Source organism: Euleptes europaea, chromosome 20 (assembly GCF_029931775.1).
Source record: "Euleptes europaea isolate rEulEur1 chromosome 20, rEulEur1.hap1, whole genome shotgun sequence".
Taxonomy (NCBI): domain Eukaryota; kingdom Metazoa; phylum Chordata; class Lepidosauria; order Squamata; family Sphaerodactylidae; genus Euleptes; species Euleptes europaea.
This window is the reverse complement of record NC_079331.1, coordinates 783,611-806,602: the sequence shown is the minus strand read 5'-3', so window position 1 is coordinate 806,602 and position 22,992 is coordinate 783,611. Positions and strand designations below refer to the sequence as shown.

Here is a 22,992-nt window from a genome sequence, read left to right as displayed (position 1 = left end):
CGTGGAAATCTGCTATAAGAAATGCAATTCTAAGTCATGATTTGATGTTTGTCATTTTTTTTCTTTTTTTACAAAACCATTTTGTGCAGACCTTTAGATGAACTTTTAGCATAAGACTGAGGAGCCAAAAAACAAAACAAAAAAAATGCCTTTCCCCGTTTTCCTACAAACTTATTTATTCAATCTGCATATATCTACAACCCAGCTAGTCGAAATCAAATATTTAGAGTTCATGAAAGCTGTTTCACAGCAGCAAAATATTACATTAGAGGGACGATTCCCCCCCACCCCAATGGCTAGACGTAAGAAAATGGTACATACAATCTGACAGCAGTCTAAATGTTTTAATATTGACACATTCAAATAAATCTGCATTGTGCTGAAGGCTTCGCAACATGAACACATGGATCAGAAAGGGATGCTCCAGGAACCAAGGAGGAACCGCTGGCAACCCTAGTGACTGCAGATGGGGTACCTTGGAACAAATCAGCACTGTGGTGCGCTCGCATAGCTCCAGTTCATTTTAAGGGACGCTTACGCAAGAGAAGCGCTCGGCGTTTTTGCCCAACGTAAGAGTACAGCAGCCTTTTTTTCCCTAATTAAGGAATGTCTTAAAAACACAATATTATCTTGATCTTTACACATTTGAAACTAAAATACATGATTAAATTAAGGTCTCTGATGTTAGTAATGAGCGAACTCATGTTCTGAAAAGCTCAATTCTATGTAAAAAAAAAAACCACACAATTCTACTTTCTAAAGCAGATAAATCTTGCCTGCAAGTTTGGGAGGGTGACTTAAGCCCATAACATGTGCAAAGAAATGCAATACGAGGAAACATGCAAAAATACAGGGGAACATGGTTAGGAGTTGGGGAAATTCTAAAAAAAAAAAAAGCTTTATAAATACACGGAACTGTAGGTTTAGCATTAGGTATACCATAGAGCAGACACATAGCACTCTAGCAGGTTCCAATGCTTCCAACACCTGCACAGGTTAAGTCATGCCATCTTTGGTTGACTGCAGTACCAGGAAGAATGAGCGTGAAAGAGGAGCGTGAGAGGGCTGGGGGAGGGGGGGGAAAGGGGGTCAACTCTCGCTGGGCAGCTGAGCCTCAATGTCCACTCTGCAAATGGGGCACTTCTTGTTTGTAATCAACCACTGGTCGACACACACTTGGTGGAAAAGATGCATACAAGGCAGGCGTCTGTGAAGGAGAAAAGGGGAAAAGAGGGGTCAGCGACTCTTGGGCACCCAGGGCTGTTCGTAAACGGATGGGCGGAGTCAGGAAACGTTCCGTCTCTCACATCACCCACCCCCCACCCCGGACAATGAGCCAGCAACTAGCAACCAAATCCTGTACTCAGATAATGGTGCAAATTACATTTAGGCACCTCTGAATTTATTCCACTTTCAGGTAGAGGATTATCGAGGACTACGAATCTGACAAACAGGATGGCCCAGTGTGGGGCAGGATTATGAGGGAGAGTGGATTGATAGGAACCCCACCCACATGGAGGCCTTCGTTCTCCCCAGACATCCCTCTCGCTTCTGACCCTCCCCTCCTTACATCTTGCAAGCTTCTCCCTGCAACCTTGAGGACTAGAAGCTGTTTATTAAATTGAAATGCTAAGGATACCAACATGAGCATCCGGCAGATCCCCTGGGGACATTCTAGACTGGAAGGCCCTTGGGGCAGGGAGTCTGGTCTGCTTCCTCCCCTCCAATGCGGCCAATGAGCGTGCACCACAATGGCAGCCGTCTGCAGCCGCACCTGCCCAAATTTCCAACCCTATCTGGTCATTTTCCCCCCCCCCTTCAGAGGAGCCAAGTGTCCAGCCCAGCATCAGCTGCCCTGCACTTTAACAAGGGGCTGGCTGTTAAGTTACCTGACATCTTCGCCCTCCTCTAAAATAGATAAGCAAATGGTGCACTTTTCCTCTGTGTCCTCCTCGGTTCCTTCCTCCCCATCTTGTTTGCAGTGCAGTTTCCTCTGTGAGAACCAATCAGTTGTTACCTTGTTAGCAGAGATGACATTATTGGCAAACTGAATGAGAGATGTTGATGCACAATCATTAGCACTTTGTACTATTACAACGACAGCATTGGCATTTTCAAGAGAACACACATTTGGATCTGTAAGCTTCAATACAATGAAACTACTAGGCTACCCAGGTGCTAACTCCTCCATCCCCAGCCTCCCCACAACAATAGTCCCCCACACCCAATTTAATTCCAACAGCACAGACCCTTGCAGAACCCCTAAGCAGACGGAGGGAGGGCCGAGGCATCACCCTAAAGGCAAGGCTGGTCCCATGCTGGGGGGGAGAAAATGACACCATGCTCCAGAGAGTGGACTGAAGCAGCAGGAAACACACCCTGAGACCATATTGGGTGCTGCATCCAAGTGAAACAGAGCAGGATCCAGCCCCTCCCTCCCACCATCGAAGAAGAAGAAGAGTTGGTTTTTATATGCCGACTTTCTCTCCCACTTAAGGGAGAAGCAAACTGGCTTACAATCACCTTCCCTTCCCCTCCACACAACAGACACCCTGTGAGGTAGGTGGGGCTGAGAGAACTCTAAGAGAGCTGTGACTAAGCCCAAGGTCACCCATTTGCCTTCATGTGTGGGAGTGGGGAAAGAAATCCAGTTCACCAGATTACCTTCCGCCACTTATGTAGAGGAGTGGGGAATCAAACCCGGTTCTCCGGATCAGAGTCCCCCACTCCAAAACACCGGTCTTAACCTCTACACCACGCTGGCTTTTTGAGAGGATGAGATTGTCACAGCTGCCCACTTCTGCGAACGATGTGACCAGCAACCTTCTGTGACGGGGTCTCTGAACAGATGTGAGCTCCACAAAGCAAGCCTGCCAGGCAAAGGTAAGATCCTCCGGCATATTTTGGCTTGTGTGCGCTCAGGGAATCTGGTGGGGCATTCAATCCCCAACGCATAACGACCAGCCCGAAAAAACAGACGTGTTGTTGGAGGCTGCCGATCACAAAGCTTGTGCAGGGAGTTGGGTAACATCCTCACACCTTTACCAAGTTGGCTCCAGCTCTACTCCAAAACTGTAGATTTGGGTGAGGATTTCACTTTAAGGATCCCTCTGGGTTTGCATTCTAAGAAGGTCCTGGATAAGCTGTACCGATCTGCCAACTAAAACATCTAACAACATTCACCACTTTCCATGCACAAGGAATTTTTTTTTGTTTTTTTATAAGTATATTCTTTTTTTATAAGTATGTACAGACAAAAAAACAATGTTTGGAACTGAACAATTAACGCCTGCTGGCCTGAGCGTTAAAAGCAGGGTTTAATATGTAACCAGCCCTGACCCAAAAATATGTAACCCGCCCAAAGGTCATACACAATATTCACAACTGGGGGGAAACTCACCTTTTTGTATTTGTGTGGGTACGTGCACCTTTCGATTGTTCCTTGGGAAGCCCCACGATTCACATTTCCCAATCGCTCTTCCAGGTGAATCAGTTCCTGGAATCAAGGAGAACCAGCAGAACTTAATACAACTTACGCTCTCATTTCGTCTTACCAATTCACTCGAAAAACAGCAAAGCAACCCTCTCTTCTACTTAAGGCACACACAATTGATTCCATGAGTGCAAAGGGATATTGATCTCTCTCTCTCTGCCTTGCCGGAAGGCAGATCTGCTTAGCTTATCCCCATAAGTGCATATCCCCCTCTGGCTGCCGCTGGCTTACTTGCTCTGATGTCACAGAGAGGCTTGTGATGTCATAGACAAGCTTGGCATGGGGCAGCTTGAGTGCCTGCCCAGGAGGCCTCTGGAACTCTTGGAATCCCAATCCCAACTTCCGTGAGCCGTCTGGATGAAACCCTTCCTGCTCGGGTCTCCATGGGTTTCTAATTATACCTGGCTGTTGCAGATTGGTTGCATGGCCAGAGAAATACGCCATGCGGTAGTTTGTGGCAAGTTTTATCAAGATAATACGAATACAAAATGCCCAGAAAAAGGCAGGACTTTCTGGTGCTACTGCAGGACACCGACGGCTCAGGGCAGAAATGGGGCGACCGGTTCCTTCAGTCTCAACATGAGTTGATGAGAACTGAAAGGCCTATCTCTCCCACTTAAGGGAGAGGGTTTCACTTTAAGGATCCCTCTGGGTTTGCATGTTAATACTTGGCATATTAAGAGTTCATTCACTCTCTGCATCCGATAACCTGAATTTCCCTCCTTCGCATCACAAGCAACAGCTGCCAAAGCGGCCCAGTGGATTCACTTCTGGATCTCAACACGGGAGCAGCACCCCGCCCCCTTCCACCGAGCTCTCTCCACTAAGAGCAGGGCAGGCTGGCCGCCTAAGACTGCTTGCAGATCTGAAGCCTATGAATGGCCACCGACTCCTGCATTATCCAGGAAAGGCTTCCTTTCGGGGCTTTCATTTAAAGCACCTACCCCTGTCCATTTCCACGGCACAACACAGGCCAGAAATCAATTTAAAAGACTGGTTTGTTTCTTTCATGTTTTTGTTCCGCCGCAAAACCCCTCCCCCTCGTTCAAAATTTCTGCTACTTAGCTCGGTTTATTCTATTACAAACCTCAAAATTGCCCCTGAAAGGGCCTCTGAATGAAGTTCCATCCAATCCCGATGAAATGTAACGGATGTGAGGGTAGCCCGCCATGTCAGGAACCTATTCAAATAGCAGAATTGAGTTAAATCTAATTGCAGAACAGTTCTGGGTAACTGACTGTTCCCGTTGCAAAAGACAGAACCCCGGGGCTTTGACCCTGACCGCCGTAAGGCAGAACCCTGGCAGAGGGGGGTGGGCCTTCCATTCCCTCTCTAACGTCCCTTGCTGCGACAGCCCCTGACCCAAAACCCAAAACACACCCCTTTGAAGAAGGAGCAAGATTCTGGGCAACCTCAATTCAGAAGATGAAAATGGGGGAAAGGCCCGTTGCCACCCAAATCAAGGTTTAATTGTGAAAGCGTTCTGAAAACATTGGCAGGTTTTTGGCCAGCTCAAATGTATTTACATCTTATATATCAAGTCCAACGCCCTGGCTTGATCAGCCCAGGCGAGCCCAATCTCGTCAGATCTTAGAAGCTAAGCAGGGTCAGCCCTGGTTGGTACCTGGATGGGAATACGGGGGTCATGACATGGAGGCAGGCAATGGCAAACCACCTCTGAACGTCTCTTGCTTTGAAAACCCTGTGGTCACCATAATTTGGTTGCAACCTGACAGCAAAAAAGACGAAGCCTAACACTACTCAGGGATAGAATATGTCATGGTAATGTCTTCCATGGTGAATGGCAAGGAACCTTCCTCTGGCAAGTCACAATTCAAATGCAGAAATCACTGACAGGGACTTGCTCCCAAACGGATACCACACCAATGGTAAACTACAACTCGACTGAGGCTCTCACTGTACCTTCCACCATACAGAATCTAAACACATCAACACACATCCAGAAAACACTCAGGAGAAATTCTAGGCTTTTGGGGGTGGGGGGAGTGAAACGTAACAAATTCTGGAATATGGCGAATAACGAAAGTGACATCATTTTCTTTAAACTGAGTTAGGAGAGTGCAGACACCACTACTTGGGCCACAGGCCTAACGCTTGGCAACATTATCAGCACCCTATCAACAAGCTCCTGGACTAGAACTTGAAGGTCAAGAACGCAACTGAAACTACCAACTAAAACGGTCTCTCTAACAGAGAAGCAGACAGACATTCCTGTATTGCAGATGCCCCCAAACCAATAAATGGTTGAAGAAGTTCAGGTAACGCAGCAGATTTTCTCCAAGCAGCTCAGTATGGTGAAGAATTCCTTATTCTGCACATTTAAATCCCCTTTACGTTCAAGCCATCTCCTCAATCACCTACCAGTGCCATCACAAGCAAGGATTTCTGCCCATCAATGGCACAGAACTGATTGTGGAGTTAAGCAGCAACTATGAAGAGCCCCCCCGGAGGAATCTCTACCAGCATTCCTGCTAAGGCCAGGGCCGTTGTGGCAATGGGGACCAGGTTTCACAAAGCCACACAGTCTCTTGGAGTCTGCAACGCGTCTCATAGCTCTCGCTCAAAACCTGGCCACCAAGCAGGCAAGCCCCCCATCAAAGATGTGACGATATTAAGCACTTTCTGCAGGTTTGGGCCTCATCCTGGCCCCCACGCAGCCAACCCAGCAGCTAGACCCAACTGGAGGGGCACAGAGTTTCCTGGAGCTGATGACTGACAGAGCCATTTTCCTCTATGTAGCTGGGGGCAAACGTTCTGAACCCCCTTTCTGCAAAAGCAGCCTGCTATGGACAGCATCTCAACAAAAGTTATTTTGTTTTCCCTCTGAAGCAAAACCTTCATCTTCTCGTGAGACAGGACTGTAAAAGAGAAAGTTCTGTAGTGAGGATTTTCTACAAAGCCCCTGCTTGAAGCCACCATCATTACAAATGGCTCTTCTGCTACAAAAAAAGATCAACAAGAATCTGCTAGAGGAGGTCAGCAACTGCTTCTTCCCTTCCGCGTAAGCCTTCCGATTTTCAAACAGGCACCTACTATGGCAAGAAATTGCTCCTAAAAATGCACACTAAAGTTCCCCAAAGCCTGAGTTTATGCTTAGCTTTAGCCAAATTGCACACAAAGCTACACACACACACACACACACAGCATGGATGGAGCGGTTTTTTCCCTCTTCAGTCTTGTCCTGCTCTTCACTGCCAGCTGATGTACCCTTTGCCTCTGCAAAATACGGGCCCCTCGTTCCCTTGGAGGGCCAAAGCCACTTCCAACATCTGAAACAGAACCACCACAAAAGCAGCAAAGGCCTTGCCCTTCCAACCCACAAGCGCTACAACGCGGCCCCCTGGAACTGGTTCTTGAGCTAAGCAGAAATCAGATGCAGAGGGTCAATGTACTACTGGGGAATTTGATTCGGGCCTCTCCCAATTTCCCCCAGTCAGAAATGCGACTGTCCTGTGCCCAATCAAAGTCTCTTCCAGCTTTCGCTAGAATGTTCAAATCCTGTCTGCAATAATTTCTTACATTATCGAAGTCGGAAAGCAACAAAGCCTAGATATGACTGGCAGGCCCTCCCTCCCGTCCCCACTCCTCCCCAAAGGGGCTTCAGTGAAGCCATGAAGAGTCAGTGAGGCTCCCACCACCGCGCTCCTTACCATTAGCGGAAGAGCACCGATCTGCAGGTGGTGGAGTCGGGGTGGCGCATGGTAGTGAGCCAAGTGAGGGTGGAGGGGTCCAGGTGGGTAGGTGGCTGCCGTCACGCCAGCTTCGATCCCCAGTTCCCTGTCGAGGGAGCAGAAAGTTCCCCGTTGAGTTCGCCCCGTTCTCGCCACCTCAGCCGGGAAGTCGGCGTCTCACTCACCTTTCAGGAAATGAAGTTCTCTCACAGAGGCGAGAGCTCTAACTCGTGCTGCGGTACAAACTACACATAGTGGTATTTTTACTGTATACATGCACAGACTACACTGGCTGCTCTTTTGTTTCCAGCCTCCACTCTGAAGCACGGGCTTTCTCCCTTTAGTTCAACGCAGCCGAGGTCTGGCCCATTTGCGGGATTACCTCCTGTGCATGCCCTGAGATCGCTATGGGAAGCTCTCTGGCGAGAACCTTCCACCGTCTAAAGATTGGAGGTGGCACCCCATCCACGGCATTCCTAGTGCACGCTGCTGGGAACCTGCCCTGAAGCTTCTCGTCAAGGCTGGTCTTTACTTGAAACCTTTACCCTTTTAACCCCAAAATTGCCCAGGTTAGGCCAGACATATTCAGCTTGACCTACCCCACAGGGCTGTTGTAAGAATCAAGCAAGAAAACACCACCACAGAAGATGGCTAGGGGAAAGGCAGGACAGATAGGCAAATACGTTTTTGTTTTTATAAAAGGGTAAGCTATGGAGATTCTCTAAATGCCACTACGTTTGCAAAGACAACTCCTCTAGAGTAAGTTACGCAGCAGACAGTAATCCAAAGGACACTGTTCTGAAGGTGTGGTGGCTCAAAAGCCTCTTGACAAACCCCAGACAGGAACAGGGCGCCAAACAAACAGATGAGTTTTACTAACCAGGCAGATCTCTCCGGAGCTTGCCGAGGGTGGGAAGACATCGTCTGGGGCACGTGAATGTGATGCCCGTGGCCGTAGTTGGGATGCATCCGGTGAGGGTGTGGCGGAGGCCGCTCGTGAGCTCGCCTAGGAAGGGAACAACGCCACACCACTGCAATGCGACCGCCACCACGAGCGCTCCCTCTCCCAGACGCTCTCCCCCCCACGGGCTACTTTGGGTGGTGCTTTGGGAGCTCACGGGCGCTGAGCTATTCAGCCCGCTCGCCCCCCCCCCCCCAATTCCAGGGCTGGCTGTCCCACCACTGCCACCACGCCTCAATCCACATCTAAGGAATGGGGGGGGGGGGGGAGAAACACAGCTTGGGAACACAAAAGAGAAGCTTGTTGGCAAAGGTAAGAAGGTATGGACTGCATGAAGCAGAATCTCGTCAAGGCTGAAGTACAGAGAAACAGCGCGAGAGATAGACTGGAGTCCAGCGGCATATTAGAGACCAACATCAGGAAGAATTTTCTAACAGTCAGAGTGGTTCCTCAGTGGAACAGGCTTCCTCGAGAGGTGGTAAGGGCGCATTCTTTGGAGGTTTTTAAGCAGAAGCTGGATGGCCATCTGTCAGCAATGCTGATTCTATGACCTTGGGCAGCTCATGAGAGGGAGGGCATCTTGGCCATCTTTTGGGTATGGAGCAGGGGTCACTGGGGGTGTCTGGGGGAGGTAGTTGTGAATTTCCTGCATTGTGCAGGGGGTCGGACTAGATGACCCTGGTGGCCCCTTCCAACTCTATGATTCTAAGATTTTCAGGGTGTAAGCTTTTGGGAGTCAAAGCTTTCTTCTCCAGAAAGAAACAGCTTGTTTCTAAGCAGAGATCACTCTGGCGATGCACTTGATCTGGCCCTTAACGCCAGGACACAAAGTCATTGATGGAGGCTCCAGACCTTCAACAATATTGTGGCTAGCGCTACACCAGGCCCACGTACTGGCCAGACAATGTACTGCAGCTATCCAAAATGACTCAACTAACGGCCAACCCCCACAGATACCATTCAAGAAAAGAGACCAGAAGGAGCAGAGGAGACGGTGGACCACACTCCTCTCTGGCCCTGCCAGTCTTAACCTTAAGAAGGTGAGAGGAGCCTCGATGACTGGCAGTCTTGCATCCTCCTTCAGACCATGGCTGGCCAGCTACCCCAGAACGCCAACAGCAGGGGCACCGAGGGTCCAAGCCATTCCTGGCTGCCTCCGGCCAGCCCCTCTTCTGAAGTTAGCACCATGCCAGGGAAGTACGCCCATTCAGCTGCGCTCCTGCCAGACGCCCTCACGTGTCAAAGGCAAGCTCCACTTTCCCCCAACAAAGCCTCTTGAGATTCCTTTAAAGCGCAGGGGCTGAGCGTCCTCATTGCAACAAGTGATGGAGGACACACTGGCCCTTGGGACAGCCACCTGCACGCCTCTTTGCTGCCAGACTCGAAGGGCAGGCAGCCCTGGTTCAGGCCAAGCTCTCCCCCCACCCCACTGCCCAAGCCACCCCCACCCTTTGGCCAGCCGGCTGCTTGCCTGTGCTGCCAGACGTACGTGGGGTGCTGCATCATTCGGCGCCTCTGGACCTCCATCCTCTGGATCACCTCATGAGGGTGCAGCCTCTGTGCCGAGGGCGCAGCAGTAGGGATGTGGTGGGGCAGAGGCTGGGGTGCCGCCGGGAGGTGCTGCGGGATTGGGGCAGCAGCACCGGCCAAGGGATGTGGAGGGGGCACGGGGTGAGCAGAGGCATGCGAGGAGGAGATGGATGGGTGGAAGGGATGCACGGGGTGCGGGATCACGTAGTCGACTTGGGGTGCGGGCTGCGGCTGAGGCGGAGCAGCGGGAGGCGGAGGGGGGTTCCCGTGGGAATGGGGGCAGGCAGTAGCCTGATGTTGAAGTGGCCGTGTCAAAGAAGCATCTGAAAAGAGAAGGGAAGAGAAGGCAGAGAATGTGGTCAACGCCGTCGTCGGTTCAGCAACCATCACCTGGAACTCTCTTCCCCCAAGCCAGCATCCTGGCCACTTCTCAGGGTCAGGGACGGCTGGGCTGGGGATGGGCAGGCCTGGGGATCTCCGGGGAACAGACAGCAGCTGGACTCACAAGGCGAATGCATGTAGTGCCGGCAGGACGACAGCGAAGCCTGGGGTGGGGGCTGCGGCGGGGCAACCATGTTTGCGCCATATCCGTCGAGGGCGATGGGGTGGCCGGGAGCGGCGCCAGCCTGGTGGCTGTAGATGGACGTCCGGGAGGAAGACCCCGGGCAGCAGGGGTCGAAGGCAGAAGCGCCCTGGAAAGAGCCGCCCCCGTGACTCCGGATGCCGTTGCTGCTCAGGTCGACGGGGAGCGCCTGCTGAGGGGAGGGCAAAAAGACAAGAGTGAATCGCGATAAAGAGGGGCACCTGCCTGGCATGCAGGAGGCCCCAGGTTCAACCCCCAGTATCTCCCCAGCAAAAGGAGCAGGCAGAAGGTGGTGTGAATGACCTCTGCCTAGAGAGCCACTGCAGGTCCCAGCGGCCAAGAGCGACCTTGCGCCTGATTCAGTAGAAGGCGGCTTCACATGTTCAAGCGTACATAACTCTAACAATCCACTAAGTTCAGCACTTCCCTGTACTGCTACAGCCCAATGAGCCCCCCCTCCCCCAGTTTGCTCCAGAGAATTCATGGACCCTCAAGGAATAGCAGAAGGGACAAAGTGGGGGTCTGGAGAGGAAGAGGGGAAACCGGGAGAAATTGCCACTCCCCACCTCTCACAAATGGAACTTCTGCCAGAAGAACTGCGTGGCTGGATGCACACGCCCGTACTCAAGCAACCTTTCCAGCACCCCCCTCTAAGGCAGGCTGCTATTATCATCTCTGTAGCTCGAGTAGTACCTTACCTAAAGCTGGGGGTGAGATCTGAACCTGGGACATTTCTGCATGCAGCTCTCTCTCTCAGCCGCTACACAACACCAGAAAGGACAAGCCCAGACAGAGAGGACGGGGGGGGGGGGGGCACGGCACTTCCCGCTTACGGCACCAGGACACATGAACTCCACCTGCCTGGTCGTGGTAAGCAGAGCCAGAACTGCCGCCGGGCCCGCCGGGTGCTGGCACCGGGGGAGGCCGCTCCGCAGGGCAGCTGGACTCGCTGAAGGGCGGCGAGAGGGGGACGCTGGCGTGAGGGCTGCTGTGGTGGTGGTGGTGGTGGTGGTGCTGGAAGTGGTGCCCGTGCTGCTGGAAACAGCTGGCCGGTGGGTGGCCCAGGCCCGGGTGGCTCTGCGAAGACCCCCCGCTGCAGGGGGAGTGCTGGGGGCAGCACGAGGGCAGCCGCGGCAGGGCCGGGGGGCCAGGGTCCAGGGCGGAGCTGGAGGGGTTTCCTCTCGCATCATCTGAAACGGGGGGAGAAAAGAAACATGCCTGAGCACAGCCGACACCAAAGCTCTCACAGGGCCAGCTGAGAAGCTCCGCACTGGCACAGGGCTGAATCAGAAACCCTGGCTCATTAGAACTGAGACGCGCTGAGGGCCAAAGAAGCAGGTGCTCCCTCCATGCCTCTGGAACCCGCCCAGGCAAACACAGAGCTGGAGGCTGGCCCAAGGAATGGGGAAACTGGGGTATCTGGCTCCCAGACTCTGTTCCCTCCAGAGGATTCGTCGATCTCTTAAACAAACAAACCCACAAACGAGAAGAAAGGGCTCCTCTAGCAAAAGCAGCCCTTCAGGACCTCCCCATGAGGGTAGCCATGGTCCTCTCCATCAGGGGCAAGCAGAAGCCTGAAGCTGGTTCCAACCAGCCCTGATGCGGTACCTCCTGTGGCACTCCCGGCGGCACTGCTGTTGGCAAGGGTGACCAAAGGCTCCGGGGCTGCTGCCGTCTGGCTGCTGGAGACGCTCGAAACGATCTCGGGGGCCTGCTCCGTGGCAGCTCTGCCAGAGCCCTCGCTGGACGCAGAACCGGCAGCCTGGGCGTCCACTCGGGAGGACGTAGATGGCACAAGGGTGGGCTCTGGTGGAAAGAAAAGGACCTTCTAGCCATGCAACACGCCTACTACATATGTCATAATCAGCACTTGTCTTCTTCAATTACCCTGTATTGCAGGCAAACACCCAGGAGACGGCACAGGGTTACTCTTTAGCCTCTGTCCATTCCTTAGTCTCCAGTTACAAAAGGCATTCAAGTTTATGGCTTTTACCTTTGGGAGTGGCACAGACAATTACTAGGAGTAAATACAACAGAACACAGCATATGAGCAAGCTACCACTGGTGAGCATTTCCTACACCATCACTTCTTTCTGTTCCAGGTACATTTGAGACCTGTTCCTAAGTCTGTACCAGTGCAGGCATGCCGAAGAGACCACTTTTTTAAACAAAGACAGCCCTCTTGTTCCACTGAGATGTAACAGGATGTGGAATCAAACTGCTTCAAAAGTAAACAAACTCAACATTGTGCAAGACCCTGTTTTTAGAGAGGCCTGGACACAATCATCAACCGAGCACCATCAAGAGCCAGCGGACTGCTGCTCTGACTGTTGACAGGAGAGCTACAAGGAGGCCCTCCATTCAGAAAGGTAAAGAAGTCCTGGGTTTCAGGGGAACCCGAAAGGAAAAGTCCAACCTTTTCAGCAGGCGTGGGAGAGGGGAGGGAGATGCTGCCTCTGCCGTCACATGATTTGCAGGCAGTTTTATTCAGCAGATAAAACCTTCATCAGCTGATCCCAGCAAGTACCCGACAGCTCACTGAGTCTAGCGACAACCGCTCAACAGCAGAGAGCCTGCCTTGCCTGCAGAAATGGTCCAGGTTCAGCTGAGGTATTTGTGCTGGGAACGGGCCTCCAAAGTTCGGAACACTGCCAATGGGCACTGGCAGGGGAGGGCATGCAGACACAGAAGCAACCCAGACTCTGACTGTAAATCTTTGTCGGTAAGACCATTTTAGTCCATGTATCTTAGTTTATCTGGCCAAGGGCCTCAAATAAACTATCTATCTATCACAGGAGCAACCCAAGGACTTGTCCTCCTTAGTACCTACCATCCTCATCCACGGTGAGGTCCACCACCTCTGCTGCGTTCTGCCTCAGTGGCTGTATGACCGTGGAAATTCTGTTGCGGTTCCGCTGCTCCTGTGATCGTGGGGCGTGGGAGTTTGAGCTGTGGCCCCAGTGGGACCTCGAATGCCCCAGTGAGGAACGAGACCTGGCAGAAAACACAGAGGGAAAAGAACTTTTTTTTACCTCGGCAAGCAAGTCCAGCAATCCAGACTGCCAGCAAGTAACCCAAAGAACATTAATTCAGATTGCCGTTTGCTTGAATTTCACTGTTATTTTCTAGCTACTTATGTGATCCAATGTAGAAACAGAGGGTGAACAAGATGAACAAAGAAAGTTGGAGACCAGCTAAAGAGTGTGTGTGGAGGGAACAATGGGGAAATCCCCCCCGCCCAGATCACTGGCGCATGTCAAGCCATGTGCAGTACCTCCTCCCATTTCTGTGAATCAATGGGGCCCAATTTTTTCTGCATTCCTTTGGGGTGCCACCCGCACATACACAACGCCTGCTTTGGCCCGTTTCAGTGCCTATCTATCCACTATGACCATGTTCCCACAGAACAAGAATTACACAGCCCGCCAGAAGAGTCAGTGGAAGTCTTACCGGTAACTTTCACCAACTGTTACAATCTCTACTTCGCTGTCTGTTGAGGTAACATTAATTTCTTCATTAGCAGTGACTTGGGGCGTGGAGGAGGCTTCGATCACCACAACATCTTCATCGATACTCCCTGGGGGAGGGGGGGAGCATAACACAACAGAACAGAAAGCCAAGAAAGAGCTGTGTTAGGATTGGATTACACAAGGTATGAAATATATATATGGCTTGAAAGGGAGGTAATCAATAACCATTTTGAGAAAATGCAAGAAGAATTAGGGACACTGAATCTTCAGTGGTGGTCACATTCAATTTCAGGAGTCTCCTAGCCACACCGCTGATGCCTAAGGGGACTTCTCCTTCAACAGTCGTGGCAGGGAAAGTATGGGGGGGACTCAGGGATGGCAGAGAACTACCAAGCAGAACAATTCCACCCTCACAGAATCAGAGTTGGAAGGGACCACCAGGGTCATCCAGTCCAACCCCCTGCACAATGCAGGAAATTCACAACTACCTTCCCCGTACACCCCCAGTGACCCCTACTCCATGCCCAGAACATGGCCAAAGGTGCCTTCCCTCTCATGATCTTCCTAAAATCATAGAATAAGCATTGCTGATAGATGGCCACCTGGCCTCTGCATAAAAACCTCCAGGGAAGGAGCGCTTATCACCTCCCGAGGAAGCCTGTTCCACTGAGGAACCGCTCTAACTGTTAGAAAGTTCTTCCTAATGTCAAGATGGAAACTCTTTGGGTTTAATTTCAACCCACTGGTTCTGGTCCAACCTCGGGAGGGAGTAGACAGATTGGGCTGAATCTCTGTTTCCAAAAGAAACACCATCAGTTTCCACTAGCACCTGTCTCCACAGTAAGGACTAACCAGGACAGCAAAACCCATTTCAGACTCCCAGCCGTGTCCCAGAGCTTGAGGCTTTCAAGCCCTTCCTTTGGATCTGCCAGCGTAATTGCTGTGACGAAGCTCCTACACCTGGAGAGGGTCACAATCTCAGCTCTTGCCCCTTCAGGAGGCCCCCAGCACCCTCGCCAGAGCCTGCAGATCAGCCAACATGAGACGCACCAAATCAGTCAAGGCAGCCGCGGCCTTCACTTCGCAAGACTTGAACAAGGCTGTTTAGGATAGGACGTTTTGGAGGTCACCGATTTGATGACACTCGACACACACTCACCTGCCCCAGGCAACTGAAGCCCCTCGGGCCAAATCCAGCAACGGCAGCAGTAGGCCTGGCTTGCCAGGAGCCTGCTGGGTGCCCAGAACTTTGACCCACTGGCCTCCCCTCTGACTCACCTTCTCATAGCAGGCCCCTCTGGCCCAACGGCTGCAGCCTGGGGCTCTCGACAGGTGTTTGGTAAACGCTATTGCAAAAAACAAGAGCAGGATAATTCAGGCATTCTTCAAAAGGGGAGACTTACCTGAGGGAACAGCAGTACTGTTTTGGTGGTTTTCACTGGTCGATACAAAGATCTCTTCCTCTCCCTCGGTGGACGAGCTGGAAGAGGATTCGCTGCTCAGGTCGTTCTCGCTGGAGCTGCTGGAGCTGGGCAGCAAAGCGTACTTCCTCCTCGCTAGGACCTCCCGTTTTTTCCGCTGCATCAAAATCCGCTCTTTTTGGTTCTGCGTACGTGGAGAAGAGCTTGCTTTCACAAACCTCTTCCGGCAGGGGAGCCTCCTCAAAGAGCTGCCACCGCCGCTGTGGAAGCAGGGCCTTTTCATCAGCAAGCCAGACACGGGCTCCGTTTCTGTCCGAGGCCACTTCTGTGGCCGGGGGCCGTGAGTTCTGCTGGAAGCGCTCAGCGCTGCCCGAGTGTGCCTGACGGGGGCCGCCTCCTTGTCCTCGTCGGAAGTCACCGTGTCGGAGTCCCCAAAATGCAAACTGGACGATGGCGAGGACACGCACTCGCTGAAGGAGGAGTCGTTGTCCTCGCTTTGCGTATCGAGGCGCTGCCTTAGCCCCAAGAGGCGCGGATTTTCCTTGCCGCCGCAGCTCTGCGCATACGAAGGGCCAGCCTGCTGGCTCTTGCGCTTCTTCCGCATGACAACCGTCTCTTGCTCTTGGCGGCCTCCATTCACCTCCTTTTGCTTCTGAGAGTCGCCACACAAGTGGGAGAAGTCCTCCCCAACCTTGCTGGCGAGCATCTCCACTTCTTCAGGGAAGCTTTTGGCAGCCTCCATGGGCTGAGGGTTCAAGAGGGCCCCCTTCAGACTCTCCTGCTGCTTTGGTGCCCCAGAGGAAACGTCACTCTTCATATCCGCTTCCAGGGTGTAGCCGAGGCCACATTCAGGAGTCCATCGTGACATGGGAAACCGCAGGGAAGGCCTGGGCAGAGACAAACAAGGCATGTGTCACCTGCGGAAGATGCCTGCCTCCTGTTTTTCAACACAAGCACATCCGACGCAGCTCACGTGGTCAGGGGGCTAATGGCAGCATCCTCCTGGGGCACAAGGAACCTTCCTGCCCCAGAGTACAGGTGAGCCCTTCAGCATCACTGGAAGACGCTATGTGCTAGAGGGAAAGCGCCACCACTAGTGAAAAGATGTGCAGGATCCAACCCGCAATCAAAAACAAAAAACAAATACAGCACACGTCAACAAAATCCAAACCACATCAGATAAACTACTCTTACAATAGTGAACACTGACCACACCGAAAGCCACTAAAACTGCTTTGTTTTACTTTTCCCCTTTAATGTTGTTGTGGAAAGATTGGCAGCAACACCATGTTTGGTAGAGAAAGTCCATTAAAAAAAAATCTAATTCTGTCCCCATCCTTCCCTCCAGCACAGAGTCCAACTGAAAGAGGCACAAGAAAAACCAAATGAAGCAATAAGAAAATATTCAAGGGCTTGAGAAGACCCCCAAGGATCGAGGCTGCCTAAAGATGAAGCACCCCATTAATACTAATCAGCTGCTTTTCTGCTCAGAAAGCCCTCAAGGCAGCTTACAAGAGCCAGGGGGGGGGATAAAGCAGCAGTTTACCTTTTCTCAGAATTCTTGGATCTGAGGACAACTCTCGAAACTAGCGCATGAGCTGTACATGTATTGGATGTAACATAAGAATTACTCCATGCATGTATAAAGAAAAATTGGTGTACACTATACACAGATTCTCCATGTGTTCACTGTAACTTGCGAATAGGGCTTAAGCTTCCATGGCTTACAATCCCGCTTAATATTTATGTATTCACTTCTTTTATACCTGCATTTACACCCTGGCTGTATAAAGCCTCGATCCTGGTAAGTCTATGCCCGTGTTGGCGAACCTATGGCACGCATGCCAAGTCCGGCACGCCGAGCCCTCGCCCTGGGCACGCGCGGGGGCAGCAGGGGCTTTGAAGGGAGCGCGGAGCCGTTCAATGCCCCCCCCTTCCCTGGACTCCCCGCCGCCTGGCTTTGAAGGGCTCCGCGCTGCCTGCAGTTCAAAGCCCCCCCCTGGACTTCCCACACACACACCCCTTGCCGAGCTGGGAGGAAACCTCAGTATTCAGGTTAAATTGCCGTGTTGGCACTTTGCGATAAATAAGTGGGTTTTGGGTTTAAGTTTGGGCACTCGGTCTCTAAAAGGTTCGCCATCACTGGTCTATGCTATTACAGGCAGGGCTATTAACAAATAAATTACAGATGGTATTTTGGGGGTGTTCTCATATGAATGCCCAGCATTGTTATATCTTCGCTCAGCTTATCTCATCAGCTTTGGGTGGCAAATTTTGCACCTTTTTTGCAGGGTTTAAATTGGATTTAAAAAAATGTAATTCGGATTTTTAAAAAATAAAATGCTTTTTGAGGATAAATCTCTCTAAAGATTGTTTTCTCTTTAGGATACAATACAGTCCAAAGGTTATTCATCATGGAATAAAGATTTGTTTTTAATTATGTAGCATCATGTAATGTTCAAATTTTTTTGTAAATGAATTCCATAAATCCATTTACAATTTCATGCTCTTCCAGCAGTTTCTGTAAGATTATTTTGGGCAATTTTTCCATCTAGAAGATATTATCACAGATGCTTGGTTTTGCAGTTCTCAAAACTGTGAATTTGTGTCTGCAGAGATAACATGACTCTTTACAGTAAAAATGTTATAAACTTACAAAGTTGAGAGAAATACCTTAATCCCATTGTTCCTTTGCAAACCTACATGCACAGAATCAACCCCTTACCTCTTAAGTGCTAAGTTTCAAAGCGTTCAGTGAATAGAAGATTGTTTGGAGTGGACCAGATCTCCACCAGGAGCTCAGTGTGAGGAGGGAGGGGCAAGCAGTAAAAATGAAAGTGAAACCTTTTGAGCAGAATACTCCACAAGTCTTGGAATCTTTGTGTGAGTAGCCTGAGGTTTATCCTATTATTCTCTTCTGGAGGAAAAAAAATCTATACTGGCAGCAGACTGTAAAAGATATCCAGTTTGGAAACATCATTAAAATGTTCCTCTACCTATGGGTAAAGATTCTATGATTTTATTTTAGAAGAGACCTATTGCAATACAGGCAAAGTTTACTTAACCTGGAGAAACATCAGAGTCACTCTGCAGGAGTACACTCAATGCACAGATGTGTTCTGCCATCTCTATTACATACGTGTAAAATGTAATCCACCCCTCAAATCCTTCTGCATTCATAGCCATCTCAACAGCTCCTACCCTCCTACACACAGATGAAGAACTTATATATTAAAGCATCTTTCCTTTTTTTGGCAACAGAAAATGTCACAATACAGTGGATAGAGAGATTTTGTATGCCTTGCAAGAAAACTAATCAAGGGCCAAAACGGCCAGTGGTTCACACATTAAGACAGGGAACACCATGGGCCATGTTCCAGATCAGGTATAAACTTACTAAATGGCATTTTGCAGCTCAATGTAAAATTAACTACCAAATTTGCTGCAGGAATGAATGCGACAGGCAGGTACCGTTACCCTATACCAGGGGTCGGCAAACTCCTTAGTCAAAAGAGCCAAATATCAACAGTACAACAATTGAGATTTCTTTTGAGAGCCAGATTTCTTAAACTCACCAAGTCGAGTCACATCCCATCTTACATTACAACATTACAACGACCCTCCATCTAAAAACACTGAAGCAATAGGTGTGTGGAAGGGGGCCAGTCCACTTTAAACATGTGACAGCTAGAATTCTATTTATATACCTCATTTCTAGCCTGACTTCCTCAACAAAATGGCTTACGACTTTCTCCTGTGCTTCATTTTATCCTCACAACAGCCCTGTGAGGTAGGCTGGCCTGAGAGTGCGTGGCTGACATAAGATCACCCAGCAAGCTTCCACGGCAGAGCGGGAGATTTCAGCCTGGGTCTCCCACATCCTGGTCCATCGCTCTAACCACCGCAGGAAGAGATGAGAACTGGACGGAGGCAACCCACCCAGGTGAAGACGTTCTCTCAAGGAGTGTCCTGAGAGAAACTGCTTCTAAGTCCCCACTGGGGAGAAGGGCAAAGTATAAAGTAATTAAAATAAAAAATAATATATACCAAGACAGGCCTTAAAATCCTTATCTGTACAACCTGCATGATAGTACTTGCCCTTCTTCAGGCTACTGGAAGGATACATAAAACAAGTAAATAGCGATCCAACTATCAGCAACAAAACTGAACCCATTTTTGTCGTGCAGAGTGGTTGATCTAGCACGAAATGCTTCCTTGTGCTGGTCCCACAGGTCACAGACACATTCAGAACTACCGGATCTTCACTTGAACACAGGCATGCGTGCCAAGGAATGATGTTAAATGCATTCTTAAAAGGACAAATTTGTCCCAGCTGAGCTCAGTGGACCTTGCCACTTTAGGCGATGAATGTCCAGAGACTGGCTCAGGATAACAGCAAGGGGCAAGAAGGCCCTTTTCAGCTCCTGAGGGCTGCTGCCCTGCTGGCATAGAGGAACCAACAAAGCCAAGTGGGTGTGGGCAGTGCTGCAGGCTCCATTGAGCTTGAACCTGGGCCGTGGTGGTGGTAGGGATGCCATAGGCTCACCCATGTCCGTTGCCGCTGTGGCACTGCTTGGCTCAGCTTTGGCCGGGGTTGCTTCAATGTCCCGCATGAACACATGAAGCTGCCTTATCCTGAATCAGACCCCTGGTCCATCAAGGTCAGTATTGTCTCACTCAGACCGGCAGCGGCTCTCCAGGGTCTCAGGAAGAGGTCTTTCACATCACCTACTTGCCTGGTCCCTTTAGCCAGAGATGCCGGGGATTGAAACTGGGACCTTCTGCATGCCAAGCAGAGGCTCTGCCACTGAGTCACAGCTCCTCCCCAAAACAGTATTCTTTTGTAGGTCATATGAACACATGAAGCTGCCTTCTACTGAATCAGACCCAGGGTCCATCAAAGTCAGCAGTATTGTCTACTCAGACCGGCAGCAGCTCTCCAGGGTCTCAGGCGGAGATCTTTCCCATCACCTACTTGCCTGGTCACTAACTGGAGATGCCACTGGGGATTGAACCTGGGACCTCCTGCATGCCAAGCAGTGGCTCTGCCACTGAGCTACGGTCCCGGCCTGCTCCCTTGCAAGCGCGGGGTGGGGAGACTTCCTCCCGAGCAAGCAGCCCCCTCTCTATCACCGGCAGCAGCCCCACCCGCCTGCCCCTCGCCTCAGCACGGCCTGCAGCTTCCAAAGGCTCCAGGAAGGAGGAGGTTGCAAAGGAGGCCCACCCGCCACCCCCTTGCAGAGAGGAGCTGCGGACCCAGGGGCTGGCCCCCCCCCGCGCGGGCCCCGATTCTCTCCACGAGGGCTCTCCCCACCGACATTGGCCCACCTGGCATCCGTCCTCTGTTGGGCGGGGGGGGAGTGAGGGGTCTCAGGGTGGGGACGCGCGCCCCCCCTCCCCCCACCATCGCAGCCTCGGGGAGGAGGAGGGGGGGGACCGGACTCCCTCGCCATGGCGCCTGCGCGCCGCTGCCCAGCCTCCCCCCTTCCCTTCCCTCCCCTCCCCTCCCACTGGAAGCTCCTGCGGGCAGAGACTGGCGTCGGAGGGGGGCCCCCACTGCGTACCTGGAGGCGAGGCGGAGGCCGGCCGGTCCCCTCCGTCGCTCGCTCCCGGTGGGGGGGAGGGGAGGGCCGGTGCGGCCTAGCCCAGCCCGAGCGACGCCGGACCCTCCTCGGCGTTGGGTGGTGGCGGCGACGTCCTTCCCCTTCCTTCCTTCCTTCCCTCCCTCACCGCCGGCCCGCCTTCGCCCCTCGGTAGCCCGGGCGGAGGGGCCGGCGAAGCCCCCTCCTCAGGCGGCCGGGTTTTGTTTGCTGCGCAGCCCCCCTCCCCCGCCTTCGCCTCAGCCAGCCGCTCCCTCCCTCGGCCTCTCTCCCTCCGCCGCGGCGCGACACTCGCGGCGCGCTTTACGGCAAGGCCGCAAAGCGCACCCGCCCAGCCCCGCTTCCTCCTCCTGGAGCTCGCGCCTCCCTTCCCCCCCCCCTCCTCCCACCGTGGTCAAAGAGACCTGCAGAGATTCTGCGCGACACTTCCGGCTCCCTTCGGGGGAGGGGAGGGGTTGTATATAGTATAATAATATATTGTATAATAATTGTATATAGTATAATAATTGTATATTACTTATTGTGTGTGTGTGAAGTGCCGTCAAGTCGCTTCCGACTCATGGCGACCCTATGAATGAAAGTCCTCCAAAATGTCCTCTCTTTGACAGCCTTGCTCAGATCTTGCAAATTGAAGGCTGTGGCTTCCTTTATTGAGTCCGTCCATCTCTTGTTGGGTCTTCCTCTTTTCATATTATTTATACTATAAATAATAATATGATGGCCATTTATGGTTTTGCCTTGGATTTGCCGCTCTCTAGATGCACATTTTCCCCAGCCCAAATTCTCAAAAATCAGCCCCCCGTGCAGAGTTTTGAGAATTCGGATGGGGAAAATGTGCATCTACAGAGCGCCAAATCCAAGGCAAAAAACCCCATGCAGAAATGGCCATTGTTGTTTTCATTTATAGTCTGGTACTCAAGGCGACTGATATTTTCATTTGTAGTCCACCTTTCTCACGGGGACCCAAGGCGGATTACAAGTATGATTTAAAATATGGTCATCTGTCAGCAATGCTGATTCTATGACCCTACGCAGCTCATGAGAGGGAGGGCATCTTGGCCGTCTTCTGGGCATTAAGTAGGGATCACTGGGGGGGGGGGTTTAGGGGATTTCCTGCATTGTGCAGGGGGTTGGACTAGATGACCCTGGTGGTCCCTTCCAAATCTATTATTCTAGATGTGCTGGATTGTAGAAAAAGGGGATAACTCAACGCATGCAAACCTATCTGATTACGGCAACAAAATATTCAGGGTAGCATGCGAAGATCAGTGTTGGTAAGAAGTGTCTCTTATGTTAAGTTTTATTGCTCAGGGTTTTTTTCTTTTCAATCCGCGTTATTGGTAAGATTGCTTGTATTACTTTATTGATTCCCAGCCATCGAGGGTTTTTTAACGATTAAATAAATACGCAGAAACCCAGGATGCGGAGAACGCTAACGAAACTTTTAAGCAATTGCAGAACGGTAGCCGGGTTAGTCCGCTGCCGCAACGCCAAATAGCAGACCGCGGAACCGTAAAGACTTCGCGACATTTATTGCAATGTTAAAACCGTCGTGAGTCAGAACTCATAAAGTTAGAGCTTTTGCTGGCATGAATGTTGCCCGTCTTCACGGTACCGCTCGCACTTCCGTGTGGTCTTAAATAAATAAAACGTGGCGTTTGCCTCCTTCGATTGATTTCTTGCAGAGGAACCTGGTGGTTGTTGTTTTTTGCCCCCTACTGAAAGAACCCTTACCAATTGCTTTTTGGAACCGGAAGGCATGTTAGAAAACGTCTATGGTCGCAGCCGCGGGATGGGCACGCCCCGCTCCCACTTGGCTTCAGCAGCCCCCTTTTTTCCTAGAGCGGCGCGCCACCTGCTGGTCGGAGGAAAGCACGGCAGCCTGCTGCCCATGGTGTGGGGGGGGGGGAACTCCTTGCCTCGGCGCAGCAACGACGTGAGGGTTGGCTGTTGCGATTGTAACGTCAATCTTCAGCCCTCGGACGGGGGGGGGCGCGGGGACAGCAAAGGGAGGCCTGCCCTCACTCAGCTTCAGTTATGAAACAGGCAGCCCACCTCATAGGGTTGTTGCGGGAGGCACAGACAAAACTACTATTGCTACTAGTAGTAAAAATGGCTGCTAGTAAAAATGGATACTAGTCATGATGCATACCTATTCTCTCCAGGATCAGAGGAGCATGCCGAATATATTAGGTGCTGTGGAATATAGGCAGGACGGTGCTGCTCAAGTTGTCTTGTTTGG

The 22,992-nt window shown here is 51.4% G+C and overlaps 1 protein-coding gene across 1 annotated transcript; it reads right to left on the bottom strand.

The window, feature by feature from the left end:
* Positions 1–737: 737 nt before the first annotated feature.
* On the bottom strand, positions 738–20,738 carry RNF111 (ring finger protein 111). Its single transcript, XM_056865924.1, has 14 exons — positions 20,715–20,738; positions 15,133–16,037; positions 13,710–13,836; positions 13,090–13,253; positions 11,868–12,065; positions 11,121–11,449; positions 10,182–10,431; positions 9,636–9,999; positions 8,066–8,191; positions 7,165–7,291; positions 4,581–4,673; positions 3,401–3,496; positions 1,890–1,993; positions 738–1,207 (listed from the first exon to the last, which is right to left on the bottom strand). Exons 2-14 carry the CDS (start codon positions 16,016–16,018, stop codon positions 1,090–1,092), a joined length of 2,982 nt encoding a protein of 993 aa, XP_056721902.1. The 5' UTR covers positions 16,019–16,037; positions 20,715–20,738; the 3' UTR covers positions 738–1,089.
* Positions 20,739–22,992: the final 2,254 nt, after the last annotated feature.

What these genes read in the sequence shown, in the direction of transcription:
- RNF111 (XM_056865924.1), bottom strand. Translation starts at nt 16,018, where the DNA reads ATGTCACGATGGACTCCTGAATGTGGCCTCGGCTACACCCTGGAAGCG. An exon ending in CAGTACTGCTGTTCCCTCAG is followed by an intron (nt 13,837 to 15,132) that starts GTAAGTCTCCCC and finishes CCCCTCCCCCAG; the next exon opens with GGAGTATCGATGAAGATGTT. An exon ending in CGAATGATGCAGCACCCCAC is followed by an intron (nt 8,192 to 9,635) that starts GTACGTCTGGCA and finishes TTCCCTTCCTAG; the next exon opens with GCGAGCTCACGAGCGGCCTC.